Source organism: Sceloporus undulatus, chromosome 1 (assembly GCF_019175285.1).
Source record: "Sceloporus undulatus isolate JIND9_A2432 ecotype Alabama chromosome 1, SceUnd_v1.1, whole genome shotgun sequence".
NCBI lineage: Eukaryota > Metazoa > Chordata > Lepidosauria > Squamata > Phrynosomatidae > Sceloporus > Sceloporus undulatus.
In genome coordinates, this window is record NC_056522.1 from 341,738,971 (window position 1) to 341,762,353 (window position 23,383).

Sequence of the window (23,383 nt, forward strand, 5' to 3'; positions counted from 1 at the left end):
CTTAGGATGCATGCATCATTTAAACATCATACCTCCAAAGTGACCCGAAGCAGCTTTATTTTGGCCTGTCTGATGGGGCCATACTTGCAAACAGTCTAACTAACCAGTAGTCTGTTCCGACACTTCTCAGAATCTGAGTGTCCTACAGCAAATGGGAGAAAAGAAGCTAGAGTGGGCACAGCGCTGTATTTCTTCTGGCTTTGAAGGTGAGTCCCTGGATGACATTTTCAGATGGATTTAAGTCATCAGCTAATTGAGCAGAAACTTTTTATGTCTTTTTTGTCTTATATTGTACTGGGAGTTGGATAAAAGGCTAGGCTGCATAAAATACTGTAGTTCAAGAAATCTCTAGAGACTAAGGGAGATTCCTAACAGCCCTTTCTCCAGAGCAACAACCAGTGGAAACTGATCTCTGATATGTCTTAAAAGAGCATTGTTGGGTATTTTAAAAAACCAAAAAAACCCCTACAATGAACATTTAAAATGTTGTGCCAAAACTGAGAACAAACACTAGTTTGTTGCAGTCAGGAAGAATGGCTTTCTCTGAAAGCCCATTGTTGAAGAACAGTGAGAAGAGGGAGTTATTTTCTTTACTTCATGCTTTTTGGTTTTGCATCAGCATCTGGTTGATCACTATGGGAAATAGGGTGGTACATGGGCCTATTCAGTAGAGCTGTTCTTATATTGTTATCTTGCCTGCATTATACATTTTGCAACCATGCACACCTCTTTGAGACCTGGTGTTCCTGTTTTTTTGTTTTACAAAACATACTCAAAATTTTGTAGGATTATTTTACATTTTCTTATCCCTATATAATAAGTGGAGAAAGCACAGACTCTCTTTTTTGGACCTCCTGGACCTTCTCCCTTTAATTCTGCATCTTTCCAAAGTTTGTTTTTGGTTGTTGGTTTTTGTTTTGTTTGTTTGTTTTTGGTCCCCTTTTGCTACAAAATGCAGTGGTTTTCCTCCCCCTAAAATGCGAAATACCAAAAGTGACATCAAGGGTTCAAAAGAAGCACCTGTGTCGTTGCCTACCTCCGCTCTGTAAGGATACCGGGGGGGAGGGGGACCTTATCTGAGAATATATCCATTAAAGCCCTTGAACCACATGCTCTCAGCATCAGCGGAAGGCAATGGCAAACTTCTTCTGAATAAATCTTGCCAAGAAAACCCCATCATAGGATAACCATAAGCCAGAAATTACTTGATGGCATGTAGCAATTGAAAGAAAGTAGTTGGTTTACAATTGTTACCACTTTCTTTTCCTGCAGCTTTGGAGCAGATTCTAAAGAAAACAGCTGGACAGTACTGTGTTGGGAATGAGGTAAAGTAAATAAGGCTTCCAATTAGCTAGAAAAATAAGAAACACAGTAAGATATGATGAATCAGAGTGCCAACAAAGAGCTTTTCAGTTTTCAAAGAGTTGGCACAGGAGTGAATCTCGTACCAGTGTATTTTCATCAATGCAGTGCTCTGGTGTATGACAGTCTATGGGCTAAATGCTACATTTTATTTGAAGAACTTTCTAATGCTCCTCTGCATCACCTTAAAATCAGTTCCAAAAGAAAGCCCAGCTCTCCAGAGCTGGTTTGAGAGGCTATATGGAGTGGGGATGGTTGTTTCTCCCTCCCATTTCCACTGAAGTCTATTGTTGGATCCTATTTGAAACCAAAGACATTTATATGCTAATAAGATGTACTTATTTCTTTCAGTTCACTGTAAGTATTCTAGTTGTTGCTATTTGTGTTGTTATGTGCCATCAACTCAGCACTGATTTAGGATGACCCTTTTCCTGGACAAAATTTATGCAGAGAAGATTCCTATTGCTTTCCTCTAAGGCTGAGGGAATATAACTTGCCCAAGATCATCCAATAGGTTTCCATGGCTAAGCACAGCTTTGAACCCTGGCCTCTTACAATCTCAGTCGAACACTCAAGCATTACACCACACTGCTGAAGTATCTATAACCAAAGTCTATATTTCACTCATTAAAGTAAATGTTTGCTCCAATTCAGTCACCCTCTTGCAAAAATGAATACAATGAATAGTGACATTACTCAAACCATTCTCCCTTAGTCTTTCTTCTCTTTTCATCTCGCACCCACATTTTCCAGACATTTCAGGAACTTCTAAATACATCTGCAATTAATTATATTATCTATTAGATACAACAAAATTAAACAGTATCACCACCTGCTGACAATACTGCTTTAAAGGACAGTACTGAATGCTGCTGGGTCTTATTGCCTTGATAAAAGCTGTCCTCTACCCTTGCGATTAGACTCATACAAATATTTAAATAGACTTTGCTGAGGAAGTCAGCTAACTGTGAAGGATTGCAGTCCATTTGAAGGCATTTTGTATTTTTTATCTACAGCATTTTGCTTTTATTCCTTGAGCTGCCATATTCCCCTATCTACTCTTTTTCATTACTATTACATAGAAATATTAAAAACACTGAGTGTTTTGCCTTCCATAGGACAGATGGTAAAAGGTAGAAAGACTTATCCAAGGATATTTAATTGATCTTTGAGCAGAGATTTCAACCATATTTTTAAAAAATCATCATTATCATTTAATATTTCTAAAACAGCAAAGTTCTGTTATCCCCTTGATCTTAAAAATAAGTATTTGGAACCTCAATTGTATTGACAGTTATTTATGCTTATCTGTAGGTGACTATGGCTGATTTGTGCTTGGTCCCCCAAGTGTTCAATGCTGAGAGGTAAGTAAAACTGAGCTCTGCAAACTGTTTGACCCAACAGCTCAACTGGTGTGATGCAAGGCAGTCCAGCAGATAGATACCCTTGTAGATTGTCATAATCTAGTGTAGGAGCAGACAATTTGGAGATTGTATAAGTACTCTTGAATCTGGACTTGGTTTTGGTTTCTACAATCTCTCTCCTGGATGGCCCTTGTGGTCTCTTCCAACTCTATGATTCCATGATTCTCTTCCCCCCCCCCCCCAACAAAAAAATTACAAAAAGGGTAATGTTCTCCTTGGTGCTTGGGAGACAGGCACGTGTAAGTATAAACATCCTTCTCTCACCTGAACAAATGTAGGCCAGAGTTTGGGTGACATAATCTTTATTCTTTACCTTGACATCACCTGAGCACTTTGGTCAGGGAACAATAGTATGCCCCTAATACTATATATTATTTTTTAGACCTAGTACTGCCATTCACAGCAGTTCTGTGGAGGAGTCTGCAAATTTGAGATTTCTCATTTCTCTCCTACCCTCTCATGTACAACGTGACTCTCCTCCTAGTATGCCCTTCTATCCTTGTAGAGTTGATAACCATATCAGTCTAGTTCTTTCCATTTTGCCAGGTTCATATTGTGATCGTTTTACAGTCTTTTTTCCAAGTCCATCTTTTTAAGTGTATCATTTTCTATGCCAATTGGTTCCTCCTCCTGTTATTTCCCAAAGATTACAGATAAATCTCTCTTGAAGAATCATCACTTTATGGCCATTTGATACTCCTCCGCCCATGGTCTTTTTTTCTTTTTCTTTCTTCTTACTCTTAACTGTGTTTCTTTAGATAGACTGTATCATACCATTCAGCATACCCTTGGTGATAAATAAACCTCCAAGCCAAGATTGTAGCTTAAGTGCCTGGTTTTAAAGGGCTGTCTTTGAGCTGGAAAAACATACATTCATATCATCAATGGTTACTTGTCATGATTACTTTATGGTACCTTAGGATCAAGGATAACATATTTGTGACTATCAGTTTTTGGCAATCCACACAAAAAACACCTTTTACCAAATTTTATTTTGGATGAGATTGGTTTATGCCTCTTTATAAGAACTATTTTTATTGGGTTATGTCTGCAGACTAGATGTTCATTCTCATAATTTGCTGTATTAATTATCACGGACTCCAAGTCTAACTCTTTAATTTTTTTTAACAGATATAAAGTGGATCTTACTCCATATCCCACAATAAGACAAATCAACAAAGCTCTACTTGAATTAGAATCATTCCAGACAAGTCACCCATCTCGGCAGCCAGATACCCCTCCAGAACTAAAAGCCTAAAGTTGCTGTCTTTTCTTATAGGGTAGTTTCAGCAAAGTTTGACCAGAAAGAGACTCACCCTGTAGAATATGTTTGGAATGCTTTATCAACAGCTTCTAAAGAGTGAAGATGAGGGAGGGAGATGCAAGGAAAAAGCATATTATCATGTTTGAAAATTGCCATCATGAAACAAATTTTAGAAGTTTTGAGTATACTGTGCTGTTGATCACAAATTGGTTTTTTTTTTGTTGTTGTTGTTTTTTGGTTGTTTAATGCTGGCAGTTAAAAAAACCTATGCAGCTTGTCTTTTACTGCTTAACCAGTTTTCTGTTGTCCAATCAGTGATACCGTGCCTATTTCATATTTATTCTGACAACAGGAGCTCTCCCAAATCTTGTTGTGCAATGTCTACCAGTGAACCAGCCCGAACCAGCACTAGCACAAATGTACTAAAGTTGTGAGAGAGACATTTTTAGTAGTAGCATGAACTGGAAACATAAAAGATTTTTCTCTTGTTGGGCAAAATTTTGGAGGATTGATATCATCTCAGCAGATGATTAATCCAACCTCACCATCATCGGGATAATAAGGGATATTACCAGTGTTCAACAAAAATTAAACTGATTCTCCATCAGTCCCCTATTTTCACAACAACTCATCCTATTGCTGGATTCTGCTCCTATTTTGGAGCATAGCAACAAAAAGTTAAAACTCATTGGAATTGGCACTTTGAGAGAAGACCTGGTAGTCTCAGATTATAATTAAATTTGGCATCCCAAACTCTCTCTTATAGGATCTGGTTTTCTTGGCAAGATTTGTTCAGAGGAGGTTTGCCATTGCGTTGTTTTGAAGCTGAATGCATGTCACTAGCCCAAGATCAGCTAGTGGGTTTCATGGCTGAGCTAGGAATCAAACCCTGTTCTCTAGAGTCATAGTCCAACACTGAAACCACTATTCCATTTGCACTCTCCCATTTGCCTCCATCTTGGTTTATGCTTAAAGAACTGTTGCTTTGCACAGTAAATGTTGCTGCCTACCAATCAGACCTCTCACATGGTAAGACGCATAATAGTGGAGGCATCCATGGGAAGAAAGTGGTTAAAGAAGCCTCAACCAACTACTCTTTAACCACTTTCTTCCCATGGATCCCTCCATTATTATGCGTTGGCATTGCTGCTTCTGCTGCTACTTTGCTATACGGAGAGAATACAAAAGGGATGGGCAGCTCAAGGTCTCCGTATAACAAAGTAGCAACAGAAGCAGCAATGCAACAACATGGCAGAAATGATATATCATCTGTACTTCACTTCCCTGAGGGAGGCAAGCACACATTTTTTAGAACAAAAGGACTAGGGAGAAACAACATGGCCAAGAAAAAAAGGACAGACAGACATTGAAGAAATATTTACTTTAAGGTTTTCCTAGTATGTCAAATATCACATGCCCAACCTTGATCCCCTTAACTTTGTAAAGTTATACTTTGCAGAGTATTGACCATTCATTTTCAAGTGGCTTTCCCCTTAATTAAAGCTGTAAGCTAGAAACTGAACAACTGAGAAGCTACCAATCTAGGACTGGATGTTGTGCTTTATCATATGCCATGATCTTATCCCTGGGATGGCCTAGGCATCACAGAGAAGGGAGCAATATTGAGAATGCAAAAGAGTTATGAGATTTTAAAAAAACCTATGTAAAAGCCAACTCCAATCTGCATAACCTCTCAGTTACAAGGAATGCAAGTACCAAAGCCCTCAGAGGGGTTAATACTGTCTTGACAGTCCAAAGTCTTTCTGTTCTTCCTCCTGTTGTAGAATTTCCATTGGTTCAGAATGGGTGCTAGGAGATTCCTTTCACCTCCTCAAGGTCTAGCTGGAGCTTACTGGTACTGTTGTAGAACTTGCCAGCACAGTCAGAACCTCCAAAGATCAGGACTGCACACAGGTTGTGCTTCCCCTGGCTCGCCTTATCCACATCCGTCAGGTGAGTGTAAGTCAAGTTGAGAAGTGTATGGCCTGCCCGGGGCACGGAGCAAAGATCTCTGTGCTTGATTCCGCTCCAAGTCAAGGTATCTGCAATGGGAGGGGGAGGGTGACAGAAAGTGGATGCCAGTAAATTTTTTCCACATCCTAAGGGTGCCATCCTGGAGACAGGACTACAGTAACTTACCCAGGTTGAAGGTGAATGCATCCTGGAAGGCACCTTTGGCATTGCAGCCCCCACTTATTAGCACTTTCTGATCTGACACTGGGATGGCAGCATGGAAACTGGAAGCAGAAGAGTGCAACGTGAATGTCACTATAACACAAAGCCTGAATAAAAAATTTATTTGTGCAACAGCCGTCTATAGCTAAAGTTTCACCCAGTGAACCACTTAAGGGTTGTATTTCCCCTTGGCAATTAACAGATCTTTCTAAGAACAGCACATCTAGTTTAAATGTCTACCACCAGAACAGTTCAGACCTCTCGAGTGTCATCGCCATGTCTGACAGCATCCGGAATGACTTTTCCCTGCATTCACCAGCATTATTCAATTTTCACGCAAGAAAGCACACTGGTCCCATTAGCAACTTTTACCTGCGAGCAGAGGGTAGTCCAGACAAAAAAGGAACTGAAGCATACTCCATGCAACCTGGAGGAGGTTGAGGTTAAGAATAAATGGGAGAAATTTAAAATGTTAAGAATTTTTCACAAGTACAAAAGTTTATATAATCTGAAATACAAGGGTTTTGAGCAGATGGGGGACCGAAGCAGCAGGATGAAATGACAATAAAACGTTTGCTCACAAGCACACATACACACAAACCAACTGATGTCATTTCATGCATCTAATGAACCAGATTCTAATCCACAAAAGATTATTGCACCAGCAGTGTGTTAGCCTTTGTCACTGAAAATCCATTATATTTTGCCAATAATATTTTATTTGTTATATTTGACTTGTACCTGTGAAATAATATTGTTAAAAAGACTGGATAGAAAAAAAATGTTTTGCTAGACAATGAATGCCTGGGAAACTAGCCCAATGTCACAGCTGTTGAGATAAGATCCTTAGATTCTCTGAACAAATATACCAAGTGTTATGAGTTAATACTATATAAGGAGGGCATCATCTGGACAGGAAACCAGTTTGAACATTTCTGGTTCCTCACAACTGACTCTTATGAAAAGTGATATGTCTCACACATATAGAAGCAGGAACAGCCCACCAGTCAATTGTCAATATGCTGGAGAACAAGTTGTGCCTAATATCTCTGCTGCCTCAAGATGCAATCAATTTATTATTATTATTATTATTTAGATTGTACATCATATACAGGTTTTTATCTGTATTTTGTTTGATAACTATGTAAAGTGCCACGTAAAACGTATGGGATTATATAAATCAACAACAATAATTTAAAAGGACAAAGAAGATATATACATATTAAAACAATCCACATTTAAAATTCATCTGGATAAGCCTGCCAGAAGAGAGTGCTCATTAATGCTCTTTTACATTTTCAAAGCATATTCAGCTGCTGAATCTCTCTCTCCCAGCAAGAGAGATTCCACAGTCTAAGGGTGCCTGAAGAAAAAGTCCTCTGGCTGACAGTTGCCAACCTAGTCTTGGCTGATTGGAGTAAATTTTTGCCAGAGAACCTGAGTGTACGGGGTGGATTATATGGTCAATAGACTGACAACACAATGAATCCTTAGAATGGCAGTAATTAGCCTTTTGTGGAAACCAGATAACAATGTGATAGATAGGCTATCCTGACATAAAGCAAATATATGTGAAGTATACTGAAAAGTATCTGAAATATATTTTGTAAGAAACTAAATTATATACATGTACCACAATCTATTTGATCAATGTTAAAATGAACATAGACTATGAAATGTTTTTGTTTATATATAAAGGTATTATATATAAAGATATTTGTTGTCATGTGCCTTCTACTTGACTCCAACTTAGGACAGCCCTGTTGTTATTAATTGCCATCAAGTTGACTTCAACTTATGGCAACCCTATGGATGACAGACCTCCAAGTCTCCCTGTTACTAACAGTCCTTCTCAGGTAAAGTCGAAGGCTTTCACAGCTGGCATCCATAGTTTTTTGTGGATTTTTTGGGCTATGTGGCCATGTTCTGGAAGAGTTTATTCCTGACATTTCACCAGCATCTGTGGCAGGCATTTTCGGAGAATGCTGGCACGGAAGTGAGTAGGGTATATATATTGTGTGACCCTTGGCTGAGAGAATAATTTACACATTAACTGGTGTGTTGTTGAATGGCAATGCCTTAGGTTGTCTATTTAATTAGTGGTCCATTGTCTGCTGGGAAACCCCGCTCACCCTGGGTGGTTTTCATTTGCATTTGCTGGGTCGTGATTTTGGTGTTTTTCAGGACTGGTAGCCAAACTGTTTACTTTAAGCGCTTCTGAGGTGTTGCAGATTCAGGTCTGTGACTTACTTAATTATGTCTATCTACATGTAATGCAATCTCCCTCTTTTCCTACTGCCTTTCATTTATGGCAACTATATCATAAGGTTCTCCTGGCATGATCAGAAGAGATTTAACCATTGCCTTCCTCTAAGTCTGAAGAGTATGACATGCCTAAGATTACCTAGTAGGTTTCCAAGGCGGGCAGAGACTCACACCCTTGTCTCCCAGACTCCTAGTCCAACATTCAAACTACTACACTGCACTGGGCTGCATATAAGATATACCTCCAAGGAATATGTAAGAAAGCCTGTTAAACTTGCATGCCTATGTATTATGTAATAGGTAAGCCCTACTGCATACCTATTTTCTCTGTATCATGAATTCCCTGATAGTCCAAAGCTCAAGATATTCTTAAGGGGAATGCTGATGTTTGAACTAGATAAAACTGTTGTCCACAGTCATGGGAGCCCAGGTAACTAAAAAGGTAAACTGTAAGGAGCTCTACCAAAATACAAATTGACAAGCACGAAGCAAAGAATTTTCAATCTTCTACAAAATATTGGATGGAGGAATCATTTCTGTGTCTTCTTTAAGTTTCTACAATTTGACTCTTGTTTTTGATGCAACATACTTACACAGCTACCCTTCTAGAAGGGAGCTATAGCAGCTTACTATAAAGCAAAGATGGCAAAAGATTATATTTGGTCTAGCAATAAATTCTGTAATACTGCCTGTATTCTCCATTTTCTTTCCCTTATCCAAAAGGTTATGATGCAAAGTCACTGTTCGCTTATTTTACCCAGCATTCTCCTTACACTGATCCACATTTTCCTATCTTCTAGCAGCTTCTATCTCAGGGCTGCTTTATATCCCCAGCAGGCATGAGAATATAGTTGCCTACCAAGATAGATTACAACTCCAACCAAATCCAGTCAGCACTGAAGAAGTCAAAGAAATCCTGTTCTTACCCAGATCCAGAATGTGTATGTCATTCAGGTATGTAGACATCCTCTGGCCCCCAAATATAACCAGCTTGTTCCTCAGCAGAGTAGCTGAATGACTAGGAAACAGAAAGGAAAGTAAATAAGGATATTATAAACAGAGATAAAGATCTTTTTTAGGCCTGACAATTATGATTTTTTCCTGGCTTCATCAACCTCAGTGGCAATTTGAGTTTATACATTTTTGATGAGCATACATCCAGCTAGCAAGCCCTGTGAGAGAAAGAAGCCAAGTGTCTGTCCCACTGTAACAAGGCATTGTGAAAGCTGTACCTCTCCAGTGAAAGCTTTTGGCAAACTTGTTATAGTTCTGATAACATTCAAGACCCAAGATTGTAATCTGAAGGATTGCAACTGAATAACTACTATGGAACAGAGATGCTTTTGCTAGGAGACATGCAAGTAGTAATCACATAATTGCCTGAGTAGATGTTCAAATATTTATTTTGAGTTAAGACAAAAGGATACAAATCATCAGAAGAATATAGATTTCCTTACACCTTTAACATTATCAAGTCTCATTTAAGGAATGTATGTAGGAGTTTATAATTTGGACCAGTAAGATACAGATCCAACTTCTAAAACTAACCACAATACCTGATAATTTAAAAATAGAACAGCAACATTAGCAAGCTTCATATGGCTGGGAATGAACATCACACAAAATTCTAGAGGGGCAGAAGGAATCATAATACAGACAAAAGTGAGAAGGATTTACACAAAGCTGTCATCTCAGTACTGTATCCCTTTACACCAATGAAGGGATACAATAAGAACTGCCCAAAGTACCATTCATTAGCTACTTCCAGCTATCTAGGAAATTAAAAAAAGGAAAAGAGCAAGAGAGGGAAGGAGATAGACCTCCAGATGCAGGAAAAGGTCAAAAACATAGCACCTAAACTAGCATTATTCCCCCCCACCCCAAGTCACTATTCTCCCTGAGATCTGAAAGGAAAAGTGCCTCACCCAAACCTAGGCAGAGGCTTCTCCCCCTCAACAATGGGCTGATACCAAATCTCATATTCAGGGTTGAAAATGAAGAGGGCATTACTGCTGGCTCCAGTCTCCAAGGATGACATTTTAGGTAAAGTTCCTCCAAAGACAAACAGCTCTTTGTGATAGACGGTTGCACTGTGGTAGGCCAATGTCGGCACTTTTCCCTTAGCCTGAGGAAAAGATCTCCAGTTTTAATGTATTCTTGACACATTAGACTGACTTAGCAAACATGGGGTGGGGATAGTGTGTGTTTCTCCTGTCAAGGGCATCACCAAACAGGAAACCACCAATTTCTCATACTTTCCTGATAGATCTCAAATAGCACCTGCTCCAAATTTAATCCCCACTTCACCCCTCTCCCCATTACATACTTACAAAAGGAAACTGCCAAGATCCAAAGACAGAAAGAAAAATGGTTTACATACACACAGCAGCCCAAACAATTGATCTTTTTGTTGTCCAGTGCTTTGCTTCTCTTGCAACTCACAGACACATGAAGCCATTTCCAAGATACAGTGTCCAGGATATAGATGCTGCTATAGCTCTTCCCCTCCCTCAAACCTCCAAAGATGTAGATACGCTTTGTGTCTGGGTCATAGGTAGCACTATGACCCCGTGAACACTGTGGCATTGAATCTTGTTGCCGCAAATCCATGGGGAACCAGAAGTCGTTATCTACCAAATCAGTAGCAGAAGATCCAAGTGAGAAATAAAATACAAAAAATATATATTAGCCACCTTCCCTACCACCTGGACTTAAATATTCTACAACACTATAGTTTCTTCCAGTCACTCAAATTGACAGCCATGGCAAATGCTCTCTTAACTGGCACCTTCCCACCTCACTGATTCCCACTCATTTTCTCTCCTCTGCATGATTTACAGATGGACAGACACAAATACATTGTTGGAAGTATAGGAGCAGCTCACCAATTTCCAGTTTCCAGAGAGCATCTTTGGAAAATTGTTGATTAGTTCCTTCACCGCCAATCAGAACTGCAGTTTCAGGGTCACTCAGACACATGGCATGACACCATCGAGGGCTTGGACATACTATAGAGGGAAAGTAGGACATCAGTTGGTCACCTCAGTTCACCTCATTGTGGAGGGGTTATTCAAGAGAGAGCCGACACTTTAGCATTGATTCTGGAGAACACGGTTCAAATCCCTGATTAGCCATGGAAACCCACCAGGTGATTTTGGGCAAGTAATATTCTCAGCCTCAGTGGAAGGCAAATGCAAACCTCCTCTGAACAAATCTTGGCAAGAAAGCCCCATGATAGGTTCACCTTAGGGTCATCAGAAGTCAGACATGACTTGTAGGCACAAAATGACAATAATTAAGGAGAATACTTCCTTCAAAACCAGAAGTGAAAGGTTGTGGGTGTTTCCACAGTAGCCATTTAGTATGCAATTGGCACAATTCATCTCACTTTTATAGGGGCATCTTAATGATAAACTCATCTAATTGTTCTTGTGTGTATTTTCTTCCTATTACTTTCCTCAGAGTTCAGGAAATTTCTTTCAGGAAAAAATATATGGTACAGTAGCATAATTTGTGCAAGAATAGGCAATCATAGTACTGTACTAACCTTCCATCTTTTCCTAGATGTAAAGTTTAGTTTAGTATGTGCAGTAACACACATTCACTATTACCTTTCCAGTCAATTTCATTTGATTTCCTATTTTGATTTTTTAATTTTGGTATTTTAATTAGCACTAATACTTTTTCAACTACATTTTTTGAAAGTACAATATTTTCCAGGAGTGTTTTAAATCAAATACTATTACAGCACTAATTTAATATGTGTCATTTCCCCAACACCTTTTGAAAAATTGTGTAAGTCTTGAAAGCATTTGAACTTAATGCCAATGTTGTATTGCAAATTAAATAATTTATTTCTAAAAATGCTGGTCAGATGTGCTGTATCTTCCATGTCTACAAAGTTAAGTCATGCTTACTATCATGGATAAAATACCTTGGAAAGTACACCAGCAAAAACACAATACTCTCAACAAGCATGAAATGCGAGTTGTAATTCTGCACATAGCTTTCAAGAAACTGAAACTGGGTAGTAGTAGGAGCCCAGAGAAAATTAATGAAATGGTCAGCACACATATTTACCTTGTAATTCTTTTACCTCCAAGTCTGTAAAGAGAACATACAGAAATTATTGTCCTGGTTCAATGGTATCTTCATATCAGTTTTCCATTCTCAGACATGTATTTATACCAGAAAAATGAAATGTACTGCTTCCTCATAAACAGAAACTAAAGCAGTATCACTAAACTTCAGATAGATGCATTTCAGAATACAATGAGAATTAATGATTGAGAAATCGATCACACAGTGCCATTTGTAGCTGAGAAATCAATCATGTGATGCCATAAACTCGCCAGTAGAAGTACCACTAGCACAACTTGCTTCTGTCTTTCCACACATACACCATGTGTACTACAACCCTATATGACACAATAATCACAGTTAAGGAAAGCCCCCTGACCCTCTGGTGTTAACTTTGAGGGAGAAGGCCATCAGAAGGTGCAGAAGAAAGAGGGGAACAGAAAAACTGATTCCATAATCTGCCTTTCACCTGCACAATCATCCAAATACAGCCCACCATATGCAAAGTTTTTGAAAAGTGGGCAAAATGATAGCATACATAGAATTAATTGTAACTCAGACATTCATTGGAGTATAAATACTCCACCATGTAACAGAAGGTTGCAGAATCCATCCTTTCTACTATATATAATAAACTAGACTGGCCTTCAGAATTGGGTCTCATACCTATTATTCTAAACTAATTTACCTTCAGGTTCCTGTTGTCTTTCAGGTGAAGAAAGTTCAAAGAGAGCCCTCCTAGTCTTATATAGCTGAACTGGCTTGGATAGACAAGTTTTCTTCCTGGTCTCACATTCTAGTTGAACAGCAGATATTTCTGGGACAGATAGCATTACTAGCTTTTCTCCTGGTGGAGACAGCCTCTTTTCAATCACAACTTCATTAAAAGGTTTTGCTGAAACCTGATTTGTAACCTGTTACATAGAAAACAATGTAGAATTAGACTGGAAGTTATTCAAGAAAAACTAATGACCCCAACAAAAGCAGCTCACTAAGGAATACACCCTGAGTTTTGACTGGGTTGCCCTGGATGGTTTATTCTGTTCATGGGCTTTCCAGGGGCATCTCACTCACTACTGTAGGAAGGAGATTGATGGATCTTCCTATAAAGACAATGCCTTCAGAAGAATCTTTTTAAAAATGAGTTGTGGAAACTGTAAATCAGAGCCACTTACAACTTTTGAGTATCTATTCTGGTTCTATGCATTTGAGCTATCCTACATGCTGACAGGAGAGATAGAATTCAGTTTGAGTTGGTGAGTACCGAGGATGTGGACAAGATCCTCGGAAGTGTTCGGAAAACGACCTGCTCTCTTGATCCCTGTCCCTCGTGGTTAGCGGCCCAGGGGGGGCCGGCGGTAACATCTTTGTTACGCCGGATAATCAATACATCTTTAAGGGATGGGCTATTTCCATCGGATCTTAAATTGGCCATAGTAAGACCGATCCTAAAAAAGCCCTCCCTTGACCCCCTGGTACATAATAATTATCGGCCTGTTTCGCTGCTACCATTTTTGGGAAAGGTGATCGAGAGGGCGGTTGCGATCCAGCTTCAGGCGGTCTTGGATGAAACGGATTATCTGGACCCATTTCAAACTGGCTTCCGGGCGGGTTACGGGGTTGAGGCGGCCATGGTCGCCTTGGTCGATGATCTCCGTCTGAGCATCGACAGGGGAAGCGTGTCCCTGTTGGTGCTCTTGGACATCTCAGCGGCTTTCGATACCATAGACCATGGTATCCTTCTGGGGCGCCTCGCAGAGGTGGGAATCGGGGGCACTGCGCTCCAGTGGTTCCGTTCCTACCTCTCCGGGAGGTTCCAGATGGTGCAGCTGGGAGACGTGTGCTCCGATGAGAGGCCCCTTAAAACTGAGGTCCCTCAAGGGGCCATTCTGTCTCCCATGCTATTTAACATTTACATGAAACCGCTGGGAGAGATCATCCGGAGACATGGGGCGCGGGGTTATCAGTACGCTCATGACACCCAAATTATTTTCTCTATGTCTCCGACTGATGCAGTGACTGGGGATGGCGTCTCTCCTCTCGTGGCCTGTCTGGAGTCAGTAATGGGCTGGATGAGGGAAAACCGACTCAAATTGAATCCAGAGAAAACGGAGGTACTAGTGATAGGTTCTCCTGGTCCAGGAATGGCGGTGGTTCCACCTGTCCTGAACGGGGTCACGCTCCCTGTGAAGGACTCCGTGCGCAGTCTGGGGGTGCTTCTTGACTCGTCGCTTCACCTGACTGCTCAGGTGAATGCGACGGTCAAGAGCACTTGTTATCAGCTTCGGGTGATTCGCCAGCTGCGCCCATACCTGGCCCAGAGGGACCTAGAAACTGTTGTACATGCTCTGGTAACTTCGAGACTGGATTTCTGCAACGTACTCTACATGGGGCAACCCTTATACCAAACTCGGAAGCTGCAAATGGTGCAAAACATGGCAGCCCGGCTGGTCACTGGTGCGTCCAGGACCAGCCATATAACACCAGTTTTAAAAGATCTTCATTGGCTGCCCATTCGCTTCCGAGCTCAATATAAGGTGTTGGTAATTACCTATAAAGCCCTAAATGGCTTGGGCCCAGGATACCTGAAGGACCGCCTCTCCCCGTACATTCCGCCTCGCACTCTCAGAACGTCTGGGCAGCAGCTACTGAAGGTGCCTGGGGCTAGGTTGGCCTCCACCACTCGGAGGTCGTTCTCCATAGCTGCCCCAGCCCTTTGGAATGCGCTGCCCACAGAGCTCCGCTCGTCCACCACCCTGGCCCAATTTAGGAAGGACCCCAAAACCTTCCTATTCCAACAGGCATTCCCTGAGTAAATATCCTGTGGGCCTCCCTCCTCTCTTTCGTGGCCAAGAGGTTGGGCTTTGGGGCTTTACTGTTGGTTTGTTTTTAAATATGTTTTTATTGGAACTGTTTGTATTTTAATTATGTTGTGAGCCGCCCTGATCGGAGGAAGGGCGGCATATAAATAAAAATTTTATTATTTATTATTTATTTAATTCTAGAAGGTATATTTCAGGTTACATGCTTTCTCACATGGAACAAACATATATCCTTACATGCAGAAAAATAAGTGCATTAGGCAGGAATGTTTAAATCACATTTGGCCCTAGTAGCGCAGTGGTTAAATGCCAGATGTTGTGAGTTTGATCCTGCAGGGCTCCAGGTTGACTTAGCCTTCCATCCTTTCATAGGTCAGTAAAATGAATATCCAGCTTGTTGGGAGCAATTGCTAACACATTGTAAACCATTTAGAGAGTGCATAGTTCACTATGAAGTATATAGAAATGTAAAGTGTCATTGCTATTGCTGTCACATTGTTCTTGTTATGACAGAGGATCTTTTACTTGGGAGGATTAAAAAGGTATGACATCTTTCACACCATCTCATCTCTACAGACCAAAATAGCATCATCCATAATTCTACCACCTGCCTGCATAACTCAGAAACTAGTCACTGTCCTGGTCTTGTAAAGACTTACTATAGTTTTATACGTTTGGTGCAAACAGATAAATTAAGAACTGTAATCTTAAAATAACTCTGGTTCATTAAGCCTACCTCACAGAGTCCATCCAATCCCTGAATAGTATCTTCTGGAAGAACAGGTGACTGACTGGATTCTGGTGCCTGAAATGGGCGACTGGGAGTACTGTTGAGCAGCTAGGAAGGAGAAGTAGATATGAGAACAACAGTTTCAACCTTACCCAAAATGTAGTCCACAAATATGGAGGGAGGAGGTTATAGTGATCATTGTGAGTAGGGGAAGATATTGCTCTGAGGGTTGGATAGGTTAGTGGAGAGAAAAGAGTAATGCTACATCCTATTACTGTTTTCCAGGCATTCTCTGAACAAGATGTGATTGTGGTTGACTAACCTTACAACTTTTCACAAGTCTGCACTTGTTGCTGCAACATACCAGGTCATTCCATAATAAAATCTCTCTTATTCAACTCAGCCAAGCTATTGTCATGCATAAAACGTTAAACTGGCTAGTATTACTGACAACTGAGTAGGAAGACAGTGGAGTTGAGGAATTAGGCTTTTCCAGCTGTACCCTTCCAGATACTGAATTTGGCACTGAAACAGACCCAAGAGTTTCCCATATTTAATATAACCTCTTATTAATAAGTATAACCCACCCACATGCAAGGATTTATTAAAATACTGTGCAATGAGAGTTCCAAAGTTTGACATTTTCAAGTTTATGAGGATTTAAAGAGTAAAGACACTGTTGCTTAGCTAACAGTTACTTTATGAAGAAGAATGGGGAAAAAACATTCAGGTGGTCAGAGTTCTTGCCTTCAAAGAAGTTACAGACTCATGAAAGGCATTCATGAGGTTAACAAGTACTGAAGTTGACTAATAGATAGTAGACATATTAAAGGAAAGTTATGATAACACCTGATAGACACAATGAGATTAATGTGGAGAATATCAAGGGAAGGGATAGAGTGGGTAAAGAACCTAGGTAAGATTATGAGTAAAGAGGTATCACTAGCAATATGTCTAGAGCCACAACAGTTTTGGCAATAACCAAAAAAAGGAGTGTTTAGAACTCTGTCCTGAAGAAACTGTCCTTGGAACAAGAATATCTCAACAACTATAGATTGATATAGCTCCTTCCTGGGCAAGGTGCCCAAATAAGTGCTTGTCAGGCAACTCCAGTGTGAAATTAATTTTCTGGATGCATTTCATCTGGCGTTTTTGCAGTTGAAGTGTTTTGCCTGCCTTGTGGAATGACCTCTGCAGGGAAAGACACACAAGGAGTGCAATTCTTATTCTCTTTGACCTCTCAATGGCTTTCATCACTGTCAACCAAGGTATCTATCTTTTGTGGAACAGCTGTCTAGTTCAGATGTAGACGGCTCTGCACTTTGGTGGTAGTGGTCACATCTCCAAAATAGGGTGCTGGGGAGAATTTCTCTTTGACTCTGGGGTAGTAACACATTGGTAAATCAAATAGAAACAAGAACCACCAAGAACAGAAAGCCTTCAAAAGCACAACAGTGTTTTTCAAATACAAGAAAACAGCAGCAGACTAAGATTTTAGATAAGGCAGTCAGTGGAAAACTACTCCCATCATTCATGAAAGTGACATTACAGAAATGAATACAGTAATGTAATTGAAGGGAACTGTTGTTTCCTTTTATCATTGAGCTTTTATTTCTGTTTTAATGTACTCTTAAGCTTAAATTTTATTTGTCTGAATTTTAGTTAGCTGCCTTGAGTGTCATTTTTGGCAGAAAGGCAGAATATTAGTGTATCAATCAAATAATTTTACTTTTTCAGGTCTGAATATAGAATATAAGTTGTAGAATTACCCTACAGAAAGCCAAGGGCCAGTGAGGAGCACAGAAATAAGATGTCTGGATGGGAAGAGTTCTTACCTGTTCATTAATAGTCAAGAGAAGCTTAATGGGATTGCCACTGTCTGCCTGTTTAAACGCAGCCATAAGAACATCCACCCTCCAGTCACCTTCCCACACCAAACACCTGTTCAAGCAAACACACAAACTCAAGTCACTATGGGGGGAAGTGTCAGAACCTTCTTCCCCCGCGAGCAAGAGCCATCACTTCTTTAACCAGCTTCAATACAGAGTTGAAGACCATCCTGTTCAGAGAAGCGTTCCCAGGCATTGCATAATTGTCGCTTGCTATTTGATGTTCCTTTGTTGCCTGTTTTATTGAATCATTTCCTGTATTGCTATGTCCTCCCTCCAGTCCATCTCCCCTGATCCAGGCCTCGGAGGCAGAGAAGAACTGTTGGCCCTCATCCCCTTCCCCTTCTCCTTTTGTGTCGTGTCTTTTTTAGATTGTAAGCCTTAGGGCAGGGAACCGTCCAATTAAAAAGATTGTATGTACAGCGCTGTGTAAATTTACAGCGCTTTATAAATAAAGGTTAATAATAATAATAATAATAAATATGTTGCGTTTCCTTCAACACTTGATAATGACCATATAGGTCTTAACTTCAAAGTCTGTCCTGACAGAAATGGACACAGAACACAAAGCTGATTGACAAGGTAACTATGACATGCAGGGAAGGGTGCATGACTTGTTATGTAGCAACTCCAAATGATATGTTATTCCCTGATGATCTTAACTCAGATCCAGCCTTTATTTATTTATTTATTTATTTACTGTATGTATACCCTGCTCTTCAGCCTTAAAGGCTCTCAAACATAATGCCCTCAGCACATGCCCCTGCTTTTAAATTGGACATTTAAAAACCTTCACAATACATGTGGGAAACATTTAGCATGTTAGCAGCACCATAACACTGGCAGCAAATTCCATTAGATATTTCAGGTTTACCTTGCTTCAGGTCCTAGTATGCCAATCCTTTGTGGTTTGATGTCTGGATTCACTAAAATCTCCACAGTGACACTTGTCTTCTGAGAATAGTGGTTCCAGTCACCTAAACCAAAGATCACTAATTGTTTTGGCAATGGAAGTGGCAACCGAGTTTGATAACATTTCCGGTGTCTTTGGCTTTGAGAGAATAGAAAGCATAGTCATCTCAATGGAGGACATTAGAGAGGTACATAGCAATGAAAAGCAAGAAGTCTGGGGGGGGGGGGGGACTTTAATTCCTTCCTCTCCTCAATACAAGAAGCAAATGTTTCAAATGCTCCTCCCTTTTCTAACTGTTTCTAGAAAAATATAAGTCTTTATAAGTCTAAAGTTTGTTACCAGTTTATAAGGAACATTGGACCCAATAAAAAAGTGATCTATACAATTTGAGACAGAGTGTTTGTTTTTCAGTATGGTGTGTTCTCTCTCCTTTTCTCAAACTGATTTGAAGTTTGGTACAGTGGTACCCCGGGATACGAATGCGCCGCCTTACGAAATTTCCGGGTTACGAAAAAAAACCAATTAAAAAAACTGTTCCGGGTTACGAAGGTTTTTTCGGGTTACGAAAAAATTTTTGGTGCTTTTCGGCGCTATTTCACACGAAATCGCGGCTTTTCCCCATTAGCGCCAATGGGTTTTTCGGCTTGCGAAGTATTCCGGGTTACGAAAGCGGCGGCGGAACGAATTAATTTCGTAACCCGGGGTACCACTGTACTAGCAATCTTCCCAGGAAGGAACACAGCTGAAAGTATTTTTCTCACATACAATACTGAATAGCCTAAATGGAACAGAAACCCTGCCTGACCCAGTATGTATATTTGGTATTAAAACATCTCTTTTCTGCATTCCCTGTTTTGCCTTTTAAATTATTTTGTAAATGACCTGTTAATTTTAATATGCACTAAAATGCAATCGTTTATGCTTCTACCCTTGTGTCCGTGACTGCCTATCAATATAGTAAGTGCTGTTTAATGACTTTCCCATTGCTCTATCCTATAAGAAGAAGAATTTGATACTCCACTGAATATCACAAAAGGCTGAAACCCAGAGAGAATTTAACAGCAAAATAAAAATATTAAATTTGTTTGTTTGTTTGCTTTAAAAAGTGGCTAAGGTCAGTTTTCAACACAATGATTCATAAACTAATGCAAGAAAAGCTATGACAGAATAGAGGAAGAGCATTCAGTAATGCAGAATTATGGTGGCTTGGGCTGAGGCTGTTTCTTGGTGGAGGAATTGTGGTTAAGCCAAGCACATATGCATCTTAATTTTCAAATGTGAAATAGTGAAGGACATACTTTATCCCATTTTGGGAGAAAGACAGGATATAAATTCAACAAACATACATTATTGACACACAGAGGCTATCAGATGACTGTAGGGAAACAGTCTATTCTGCTTTTGCACCTTTAACAACAGCTTGACATACAGCAACACTTTTCAGGTCATGTTCAAAACATTAGAAGCTGAGCTATAGTGGGGGACTGGATAGTTGTCGGTCCTAAATTGTGTACACACCCCAGTGTGAGAAAGTCACAGTTGAGCTCTGTCCCATGGGATTGTTCATGAGGATGGACAACACTTGAGTGTGTGAAAGCACTCTTACATAATTGTCTACATGAGGATGGCATAGGAAACTACCTGTTGCCTTGCTAGCCTCATAGGCTCCTCATCCCTATCTACTCAACCATGCTTCCCACTGCGTTTTACTTCCTTGCCTGTTTTTCTCCTTGCTGCCCAGAAAAGAGGGCTGGCTCCCTGAGAGGCCTCACCTACTGAGTTGCCGAGGTGGATCATTCAGAGACCAGAGGACGTAGAATTCAAGTCTGCCTCCTTCGGGGACAAAACCAGTACCTCTGCTGTGCTGGGCTGCAGCAGCCTCTCGCTGCCATAGGCCTCCAGGAGCCCAGCTCCATCTCCGTTGGAGAGGTCTTTGTTCACCTAAAGTTAAGAAACTGGAAGCAGAGAGCATAGCTAGGAGGACAGAAGAGGCAGGAAGGGAGCACTGAGTGCCTCAGTGTTTGGGGATGCAGCAGATAACTAGTGTTTTCTTGGTCCCCATTCCAAATGAATTGTTTTCAAATGGAAGTCTGTCACAGCTTAAGTGCATTTGACAACTTTATACTCTCCCTTACACTCATATGCATGAAAGCAGGCTTTAGCTGTAAATGAGGGACAGGCACCCTGTACTTGCTCAGAAACATTCTTTATAGCCTCACAAGCTCCTCGTCCCTATTTGAAGCAGCATCAGGTGTGGCCAACTTGGAAAAATCATTTACTGCAGATGAGTGGTTTAGCACCAAGCCAAACTAAAAACCTCCTGGGCTAGAAACTGGAGGAAACCTCACTTGCCTTTTTTGTTCTCTCTCTCTAAATGATGCTTATAGAACAGCAAGTCTGAAATCTGAAATAAGCTTAAAGAATTCCAAAATCTTCAGTAGTGGTGGGGTGAGAAATTTTTGCAATCAAAATACTTGGTAAAAATCAATTATTTGTGGAAATGGTCCATCATTCCAAGGCTGGAGTCCTACATGCACTTACCCAGGAGCAAACTCAATGTGTTTTACTTTTGAGTAACAAGATGTGTGTAGGATTGTGCTGCTGTAAGAAATCTGTTGCTTAAGGGTGGGGCTAACTGAGCTATTTTGTCTATTCAAAACCAGCCCCCTTGAATTTAATGGGATTTATACCTAATTGTGTATAGAACAGCAAAAGAAATAAAGAAAAAGCATGCCTGCTTAAGTATCCAGAAGGGAAGGCTTTAGTCCCTACTGTAGGTCTATTGGGTTTACCACTTAAGTGTCTGTAGATCATGAACCAGTTCTCATTAAAAAGAGAAATTATCAAACTAATTTTTAGGCTGCAGTCCTGCATACTCCTCCGTGTAAACTTCATTGAATCCATGGATAGGATTAAATTGTTGATGTAGGAGGAGACAAGTCACACAGTTTTTTGTGGGAGATTACATGTATTGTTTGAATAATCTGGAAATTCTTCATTTTTAAAAAATAGTATCTTAGAGGAGAAGTTGTTTTTCAATTCTAACTCGGGTAGAAGAAACACTACAGCTGATATAACTGTATATCAAACGCTTTACTGCTTTCAGAGATGAATGGGATTGATCAAATGTTTAAAATCTATTTAGTGGGTTTATTTCAAGAATTTTAGAGAAATTGGGAAATAGTGTATGCATTTCTGCACACTAAGGAAATGAGGATGAATAATTTGTGCTATAAAAACATGCTGTTATGCCAGTAAACTATGTTAAATGTTTGTTGTTAAATGCTGTTAGACTTATGGTGACCATTTGAATGAAAGACCTCCAGCTCACCTTGTTATCTGCTTTGCTCAGGTCTTGCAAACTCAGGGCCATGGCTTCCTTGGTTTGAGTCTATCCACCTGTAATGTGGTCTTCCTCTTTTCCTACTGCTTTCCATCTTGCCAAGTATAATTTCCTTTTCTAATGAGTCATGTCTTCTCTAAGCACAAAAACAGGCAGAAGGTCAGTTTCTAGTAAATGAATTTAATATTAATTTTAAAAGTCATTTATAATTTTAGTGCCATGCTAAACCCTCAAATAAGTTAGGTCGGTAGTTTCTCAGATGTTAGGAAAGTACTCGTGATTTTCAGCTATCAAAAGTATCAAACTTTACATGGATTGAAGACCTTCCTGACACTAAAAGCTGTTTGACAGTGGAATAGGCTGCCTCAGAGTGTGATGGAGTCTACTTCTTTGGAGGTTTTTAAACAGAGGCTGGATGGCCCATCTGTCCGGAGTGCTTTGTATATTCCTGCATGGCAGGGGGTCGGACTGGATGGCCCTTGGGGTCTCTGAACTCTGTGATTCTATTAATCTATTGTGCTCACTCTGTCGGAGTAAAGATATCACCAGTGATCTCCTGGTGTGCCTGCCATCATGGAAAATACAGTGGACCCTTATTATAAAGAAAAGAATGAAAGCCCAAAATATGTGCAGCTTACTTTTTTGTTGGATCAACCTTCAAAGACTGGCTTTGTATGTTTGTTTTACATGTTGAATGTGATGTGATGTTATTTTAATTAATAAAATTTATTTTTTAAAAAAGAAAGTAACAAGTCCACTACGTACTGGGTGCAAAGTCAAAGGAGAGTGAACACTTCTGCAAGGCACTGTATGAAATCTTTAAAATGACCTTCAGCAAAACTTGATGTGGTATCCATTTGCATCTTCTTTAATCGGGCATGGCTAGTAGCTTTTACCATGCCAAGCAAAGATGGCATTAGAGAGCTATGATTAGCAGGATGGTCCTAAAGACCTCTGATACGATGAAAAGAGAAATTGCAAATAGACCACGTGAGAAGTGCTTTCATACTCTTTTTGAATAGCACCATTACTAACACTTGCTGTAGACTTTACACTTGCTGCCATTATATGCTTTAAGGCTAACAACTTATGGTTCATTCCCTGGCATATGGAAAA

General features: G+C 40.1%; 2 protein-coding genes across 4 annotated transcripts in view; one reads left to right on the top strand and one right to left on the bottom strand.

The window, feature by feature from the left end:
- GSTZ1 (glutathione S-transferase zeta 1) overlaps positions 1-4,342 on the top strand; it is a 12,511-nt gene extending 8,169 nt beyond the window's left edge. For all 3 annotated transcript variants that reach the window (XM_042437796.1, XM_042437788.1, XM_042437805.1), the window contains exons 6-9: positions 131-206; positions 1,273-1,325; positions 2,677-2,726; positions 3,918-4,342. In XM_042437796.1, coding sequence (XP_042293730.1) covers positions 131-206; positions 1,273-1,325; positions 2,677-2,726; positions 3,918-4,044 — 306 coding nt within the window. In that variant the 3' untranslated portion in view covers positions 4,045-4,342. The remainder of the gene's footprint in view (positions 1-130; positions 207-1,272; positions 1,326-2,676; positions 2,727-3,917) is intronic.
- A 3,984-nt stretch (positions 4,343-8,326) lies between these two features.
- Positions 8,327-21,402, bottom strand: LOC121914386. The gene is made up of 10 exons (XM_042437779.1): positions 20,697-21,402; positions 18,886-19,062; positions 17,958-18,063; positions 16,129-16,230; positions 13,259-13,484; positions 12,571-12,594; positions 11,376-11,498; positions 10,933-11,120; positions 10,416-10,615; positions 8,327-9,508 (listed from the first exon to the last, which is right to left on the bottom strand). Exons 1-10 carry the CDS (start codon positions 20,894-20,896, stop codon positions 9,346-9,348), a joined length of 1,509 nt encoding a protein of 502 aa, XP_042293713.1. The 5' UTR covers positions 20,897-21,402; the 3' UTR covers positions 8,327-9,345.
- Between the last annotated feature and the right edge of the window lie 1,981 nt (positions 21,403-23,383).

Coding starts and splice junctions, on each gene's coding strand:
- LOC121914386 (XM_042437779.1), bottom strand. CDS start 20,896: ATGCTCTCTGCTTCCAGTTTCTTAACTTTAGGTGAACAAAGACCTCTC. Junction 13,485..16,128: donor GATTGGATGGACTCTGTGAG/GTAGGCTTAATG, acceptor TCTATGTAACAG/GTTACAAATCAGGTTTCAGC. Junction 12,595..13,258: donor AAGACAACAGGAACCTGAAG/GTAAATTAGTTT, acceptor TTCTCTTTACAG/ACTTGGAGGTAAAAGAATTA.